Genomic DNA, 8,226 nt, shown 5'->3' with positions numbered 1-8,226 from the left:
ACAGGCTATATACACAATATTATCCGGCAGTACCTATAGTTTGTCTTTTTGCCGTTGCAAAATTTTTTATTACACTGCTGTACCTATACATAGTACATACACCCATGGCCGTATTCAGGGGGGGGGGTTTCAGGGTTCAAACCCTCCCCGAAATGTCATCAGTCATCAAAAATATTTTTATTGAATTTCCGCGATAATTCTAAAGGCCCAGGCATATAGAACGCGGTCTTGTCGCGACGGTCTGCGATACAATTGTAATTAAATACAATATACGATATAACAGCCCGTCGCGACAAACCACGTCCTGTGTTAAACATCGCGTAAATTAAAAATAGAATACAATCATAATAAATATGTGACGTTATCGTATCGCCAACCGAGGGTTATAGACAGTAGATACAATTAATGAATGTTTCGTTTTCGTGTCAAGAGTAATTTCGTTATCTTTAGTATTCTTTTATTTCGTTTGTGTAACTTATCAGAAGACGTTATTCGTTGATAATTTTTAATTCTAACTTGTAGACGGACATATTATTTCTTCATTTGGATTCCTGGCGGCTGACATCACTGTACAAGGCGAAAATCAGTAAGTGTTTCTACTACTATTAGGCTCGTTTCACACTTATACGGTTCGATTCGGTTCGGTGCGTATTCGATTCGTTTTCGGAAGCCGCCGGAAAAGTGTGAAACGGTGATACGGTGTGTGTTCGGTACCTAATAGATAACTGATAGAACCGAAAAGCCCCTCGACACGAATCGGTTTCGTTCGGTTTCCATTCGGGTCCAGAGTTCACAAAAGCAATTAGTCGTTTACACACATACGGTTTAGTTTCGGTTCGGTCACGTTTTCGGCAAGGGAAAATATTATTTCATTTTCATTTTCTCATTTTAAATTTTGTAATTTACATTTGGCAATGTCTGATTCACTTGACATTGATATTGAGCGGCTGATTACATCAGTCCAATCACGTGTAGTGCTGTGGGACAAAACAAGTGAAAAGTATAAAGATAAATTTAAGACGCTGGAAGCATGGAAAGCTGTTTGTACGGAAATCGTAGACGGCTACGAAGATTTTGACGACTCTAAAAAAAATGATATCGGTACGTAGGTATTGCATATTTTATTTCCGTCGAGTATTAAGATTATTTAAAATATTTTATGAGTACTTTCTAAATTTATAATTATATTGGATTTTAGTATAAGCTATTTTTGGCATGTAACATTATAAATAATTGTTTATATTTTTAACTGATTTTCTGAAAAATAAAAACATTATATTATGGGAAACCCTTAAAACTAATATCTTAATAATATTTATCCTGTTTATACGAAAAATAATGGTTTTAATAGTTTGATTTATAAATAATTATAATTTGTATCATTAACTACTAAAGTACTATGCCCGTACTTTATGCTACTAAGTAGTATAAGCCACTATGGGCACTATGTAGTTATTTCTTATTAGTTATTATTTTATTTATATTATTTAATTTCAAATATCCGTATTAATATTTTTAATAGTTTAATTTTAAAATTGAATACAATATAAATGAATAAATACAGTATTATATTTTATATCATTTTATTTTTATTAAAATATAATTAAACATATTTAGATTTTTGAAAACTGCCAAGGGACTGAACCATTCTCAGTCATGAAGTAATTACTGAGTACATCTCTTACATTTTTGGCTGAGGCTGTTGCCTGATTTCTTCTCATTTCCCCTGGGGGATTTCCTGGGTCACTTTCAAGTCCTGCAATAGACAACATATCTTCCGTTTCAAAGCCGTCTCGGTCGCGTACGAAATTATGTAAAACTACACAAGCTTTCACTATATCCGTAGCAAAGTCTGGATCTAAGTTAATTGCACGATGGAAGATTCTCCATTTGTTGCTTAATATTCCAAACGTACATTCCACGAACCTGCGTGCTCTAGATAACCGATAGTTGAATATCCTCTTCTTGATTGTTAAACTATGTCCACCGTACGGTTTTAGGAGATGCTTATGTAAACCAAAAGCCTCATCTCCTACTAGATAATAAGGAATTTTTTTGTCTTGCGAGCCTGGAAGACACTTTTCTTCAGGTATATCCATGGTGCCGTTAACAATAGATCTCCACAATTGACATTTTTGAAAAACGTTAGAATCGCAGTCCTTTCCATACGCTCCAATATTTGCGTACACAAATCGGTAATCTGCATCGGCTACAGCCATCAGAACTATAGATGAATATCCTTTATAATTTATATGCATCGAATTTAGGGGATGGACTATTCTGACGTGTTTACCGTCAACTGCACCAATACAATTTGGAAAGTTGGCGCGAGTTTCGAATTTCTGGGCAATTGATTTCCATTTGTCTTTATCTGGCTCTGGGATGCATTATAATCGTAGCACTGACCAGATAGCACAGCAAACTACTCTAACAATCTTGCTGATAGTTGAAACCCCGAGGAGAAAAGTATAATGCAAATCCACGAAAGAGCAACCACTAGCCAAGTACCTAAAATAGATAAAAAAAAAATTTTAATTAGAAAAATTAAAATTAAAATAAATTACTTTTTTATTAAAAATGTTCACAGAAAATTGTTTTAGATTAATACTTTATAAAAAAATAAATGAGGAATACATATAATACTTATATTTTATATATTCATATCATATGTTGGTTTGTATTAAATAGCTGTACCGCCTGTACCTATGTATGCATTTTTACATTTCTAATTTTTTTTTTAAGTCAACGTTTTTATGCCTTTATTTTTTTTTGACACAACATAAATTAATCAATAAATACAATATAAGTATGATAAAAAAATTATAAATAGAATTAAAAATATCGCATCTAAACATTGAATAGTGAAATTATATATTTTTCGATTAGTTAGTTACTTCAATACTTATTTGTAGGTAAACATGTTCTAAAAAAGTGGACGCAAGTGAGAGACTCGTACCGAAAATCATTAGGAAAAACTAAGGCTGCTAAGAAATCGGGATCTGGGGTGGTAAAAGTAAAAGCCTACGTTTATTCATCTCAGTTGCAATTCCTTGACAAAATATTCGAAGAAAGAAATACAGAAGACACTTTGTCACAAAATATTGACGATTGTGGTGATGAGGATGCCATGGTTGAAACAGGAGAGAACCCTGTGGAACAAGTTCCAAGTACATCGAGTGATGGAGCGGCTGAAAAACCTAAATCACCTTTCAAAAAACCCGTTACCAAGAAACGAAAAATGGATCCTGTTGAATTAGAAATGATTTCAGCCTTAAGAGAACCAGTAAATCGGCACCTCTCATTTTTCAAAGGATTACTCCCTTCTCTTGAAGATTTTAATGAATTTGATACAATTGATTTTCAAATGGAGGTATTGAAAATCGTTAAGAACATCAGGGAGCGGAAGTATCAGCAGCAGACACAACCGGTCTACAACCAACATCATCCACCTTTATGTAGTAGTTCAGTTTCCCAGCTACAAACTGAACCGCAAATATCCGCTGGTCAATACTATGAGAAAACTGCCCACTATCTTTCAAGCCCAAACCCTAGCTACAGCTCCCATTCGGTTTCCGATGATAGTTCAGATTATTTATTTAATTTAAATTGAAATATGTAACCAAATATATTATATTATATAATTATAATATTTAATTTCGTTATTTATTTGTAATTTCAAAATATAATTATCAAAATATTATTTTATTTCAAAATAAATGTATTTCTGTTTAATTGTTCATTCTAATAATTGATCTTATTGACTTACCTCAAAGTGATGGCTAACATCTGAACTGGTTGAATACATTCGCGCATAAATGTATCTTGGCGTTGAATACAGTCCTTTAACTTCAAATGTAATTCATCAAATGATGTCGTAGACATCCTAAAATAATTTGAAAATTTGTCTTCGTGCTCCCTTAATTTTGGAAAAAGGGTATAAAATGCACCAAATTCCACCCGTTTGGTGAGGATAGGGTGTACCCAGTGCAGCCGATTATTCCTCTTTCGTTTTTTCATTCTTCTATAGAGAAATAACATGGCAGCTATTTGTCTTTTCTCCATAGTGAGCATTGTGGGAAAAGTGAGTGACTGCGTATTCGATGATTCGGTCGTGAAATCAAACCTTATACTAACCGAGTGTGTGTGAAGAGTTTTCATTCGTTTTAGGCGCTACCGAAAACGAATCGAATACGCACCGAACCGAATCGAACCGTATAAGTGTGAAACGAGCCTTATAGTATTATACTATTTTCTATTATCGGAGACCGACTATTTTTATTTTGTTTTTGCATTCGAGACAAGCACCGCCCTAATACAGCGATTGAAGGGCTTGACAATTGTAACATACTTTTGTTTCCAAACATATGGAAACTATTACAAGTCTTAGCCACTATACCTATGTCAACAGCGACACCAGAAAGAACATTTTCTTCTTTAAAAAGATTGAAAACGTATCTTAGGAACTCGACTGGTGAAACTCGTCTCAACGGATTAGCGTTAATGTCAATACACAGGGAAATAAATGTTGATCCAGAAGAGGTGCTAAATCGGTTTGCAAAACAGTCGAGGAGAATGATGATACTTTGAAAAATTCTGGTTTGTACTTTGTTGTAAATTTAATAAAAAAAATGTTGTTAAATACAGTATAAATAAAAATAAAAACTTATGTATTTACTATTTAGAATAATGAGGTTTATTTATTCTTGTATTATTGGTACCTTAAGCAATGACATGGTTATATTAAATTAAAATTCATAAAAATGATGGTGTAGTTTTATATTATAATGAAACCCCCCCCCAAAAATGAATCCTGGATACGGCCATGCATACACCCACGTGTTCTACTGCAGTTCTGTACATTACCTACATATTTTATTATTGTTTCGGACTGTGGTGAAGACTGAAGAACGAGTGAAGAGTACACAGCCCCGTTGTTCGACCATATATTTGACGACCACAATAATGGATCAAATTAACAATCAAACAAAGGTAATACTTATACTTTATAATATATTATCATATTAATAAATAGTGTTTGATATCAAGAATTAATTAGGTATATTTCTATCAGTATGCGTACTTACTTCCTATTTACTTATATGTAATAATTTATATTTGGTACCTACCTACTATTATTTACCTAAAATTGTTATCATTATTTATTGGATGAATTTATTAGTATATCATAGGGTTGTTTGAAGAAGACAAAATCACAAAGTGATTCCGAACCAGAAGAACCCAAAAATTCTCAAGAAGAAGATTATAATGCTAGTTAGTAGTTACTTATTGTTATAAGATTGCTATGTTAAATTTGAAACTATTTAAAATTAATTTTAGAAATGCTATGCCTTAGTACCTACTACCTATAGATAACTTTAAATAATTTTGTTCGTTATGATATTTAATATCAGGTAGAGATACTGCTTATACAGCTATTATACCTACTTTAATATATTTTTAATATTATTTTAATTCTTTAGGTTCCAGTAGTGATGATGAAGAAGTTTTAACTATTAAAAGAAAACAGTCATCTTATGAACCAAGTAAAAAATTAAAACAAAATATTCCAGATTCTGTTCCAGATAATAATACTGCTTGTATTGTATCCCGTAAGTAAAATTCAGTTTTTTTTCTATTTCAATATTTTTAAATTATTCTTTAAGCATAGCAATATTAATAATAAAAATTAATTTATATTTTACATCCATATAGCTGCTATGAATACATTAATTGATTTGAACACTGCAGATTTTGTTGGGACTAGTTATAATAATAGTTTACGTTGTAAGAACCCTAGCTATTATTCAATTATTTAGTAATACAAATATAAATTTATGTATAGTAGTAGAACTTAGAACTTGCCACTTTTAATATTTAATATGAATTGTTAAAATTTAATTGCCCATAATCTTTTTAGCTGTTTTAAATTCAAATCCCACAATGCAGCTTGCTGACATTTCTTCTATATTAATTGATGATGATTTTAATCATATGACACCTGCAGGTAATCGAAAAAAACATACATTAACTTGAATCTCTTCAAATTAATTATTACAAATTATTTATATTTTTTTTAAGATAAACAAGTAACTGAAGAATCAAACTTAATGAAATTAAAAAACATTTCCGGTAAAACATTTAATTTTATTACTGCTGTAATTTTTATTTATTTTTCTATATTTATTTTTTGCAATTGAAGGTACAAGTACTACAAATAATAATGATATTTGTGAATTAAATCTTACATCGGGTAATGTATAAATATATATAGATTTCTCAAAGAATACCCCAAATACAATAAATATAAATATTTGTTTAGAGTTGGGCAGGGGCGTATCCAGGTAGGGGCTATGGGTCCTGTTGCCCAGAGCGGCAAATTTTTAAAGATTTAGGGGGGTTGCAAATTTTTATTTCGTACTTTAAACACTGACGTCAATTAATTAATATTTTTCCAGTAAATGTGTACCCACTGTACCCATCTCCCTCCTCGCTCCAGTCATATTATTTATAATATTGTAATATCAGTAAAACTTGCCTATTTCATATTTGGCTATTTACAGTTTCACCACGGCGCGGCGTCACCGCCCACCCATGATAAAAGAACAATATTATTATTGATGATAACGTAACTGAACGGCGCGACGCCCCTACGTCACACGAATGCGTATCACATAAATGTCATCATACCATGTTCTTTTATCATGCGCCCACCGGTAACCAAGGTTATTCATTATTGTTACATACGACGATAAATATTAAAAATAGATGTTAATAATAATAACTCAATATTATAATATGCATTTATTATATGCCGATAGTTGCTAATAGCGAAGTTATTGATATCAAGCTTCAACCGACACAGTTGAGAGCTGTAAACAATAAACAGTTGTTGTATACTTGTATCGGCATATACGACACAGTATAAACAGGATAGTATCGTGTAGTCGTGTCTCTCAGTGCTTTTGTCTCGTAAAGATCATATGTGCAAAGTGACTGGCTACTGTAAGATTTCATTTTAGTCATGGGTCCTAGGTCAAGGCTTAGCGGATCAGGGTACAGAAAAAAGGCCGCAGCAAAAGCTTTAGAGTATGCCTCTGTAATGAAAAAAACAGACAAAATAAACAAGTTTTTTTCACAAGCTTCACAGAGTCCAATTACGCAATCAAACGCTATCCTCGGTTAGTACTTACTACTTAGTATTTAGTAAACCAGTAGGTAAGAGGTAACTAGTAACTAGGTAATAACTATAAATATTTTTAATACCAAACTGGCCGTCAAATATTTTTAGTTAATTTTTGATTTTGTTTGCCTAATATTCTTGCATGCAATATTCATTTTCAAAAGTTACACTTTAAAAAAAAAAAAAAAAAAAAATGTTTTTAAGCTTTTCAAATAGCAAATTGAATTATTAGTTATCAAATGACAAATATGAATACAAATTATTATTTAAATTTTAAACACATAATAATAAATTGTCTTATTAACTATACTCTTTAGCTAGGTAGGTACACTGTATATTTTAATAATAATTAAACTATTGCTAAATATTGCTAGATACCTATATTATATATTATATTATATTATACCTATATTATATATTTATTATTTATACATCAGTCTTTTAATGTATTTGAGTAAATGTATTTAAACGCTTTTATAGTATTTAGTATACTTTTAAGTACTTTTTGAATTAAGTATTTGAAATACAGTCTTTGATATATTTTGAATTTGTGTTTGAAAATCAAATAAGTACTTTTATGCAAATTATTTTTCTTCAAAAATCAAACAAATTATCCGTCCGTCGTCACACATTTATTTTGAAAGATTTACTATTTTATTTACTATATTTTTTCACTCGTAAGTCATGTTGAATGTAATATTACAGTTTTAAATTAGTAATTTTGGCCAACCGACTAGTAAAAAGTAGGTAATTGAAAATTACCTATCTATTGAAATACGTGTAAATACAATCATCATTATGAGTTATTATATTTTATTCACATAATAATTATACTTATAAGTTAACCTATGGTCTGAATATTATGTAAATTAAAATACTAGTAAATATAAATATACCTATAGGAAGAAAAAGTTTTAAATTTTGTATTTATATTGTATACCTAGCAGTTAAAAGAGGTTTTAATAAATAATAACAATTAGTAACAATATTTTTTTTTTACTGGGGGGGGGTGGCAAATATGTGTTGCAATATATAGGCGCAACTAG

General features: G+C 30.8%; 1 protein-coding gene across 1 annotated transcript; it reads left to right on the top strand.

Annotated features, from left to right (window-relative positions):
* Positions 1–606: 606 nt before the first annotated feature.
* Positions 607–4,174, top strand: LOC132935612 (uncharacterized). Its single transcript, XM_061002208.1, has 2 exons — positions 607–1,101; positions 2,913–4,174. The coding sequence occupies exons 1-2, from the start codon at positions 915–917 to the stop codon at positions 3,608–3,610; spliced, it is 885 nt and encodes a 294-aa protein (XP_060858191.1). The 5' UTR covers positions 607–914; the 3' UTR covers positions 3,611–4,174.
* Positions 4,175–8,226: the final 4,052 nt, after the last annotated feature.

Source organism: Metopolophium dirhodum, chromosome 1, assembly GCF_019925205.1.
Source record: "Metopolophium dirhodum isolate CAU chromosome 1, ASM1992520v1, whole genome shotgun sequence".
Classification (NCBI taxonomy): domain Eukaryota; kingdom Metazoa; phylum Arthropoda; class Insecta; order Hemiptera; family Aphididae; genus Metopolophium; species Metopolophium dirhodum.
Note: the sequence above shows the minus strand (reverse complement) of the source record. Positions and strands in the feature narration are given on the sequence as shown.

Coding starts and splice junctions, on each gene's coding strand:
- LOC132935612 (XM_061002208.1), top strand. CDS start 915: ATGTCTGATTCACTTGACATTGATATTGAGCGGCTGATTACATCAGTC. Junction 1,102..2,912: donor CTCTAAAAAAAATGATATCG/GTACGTAGGTAT, acceptor ACTTATTTGTAG/GTAAACATGTTCTAAAAAAG.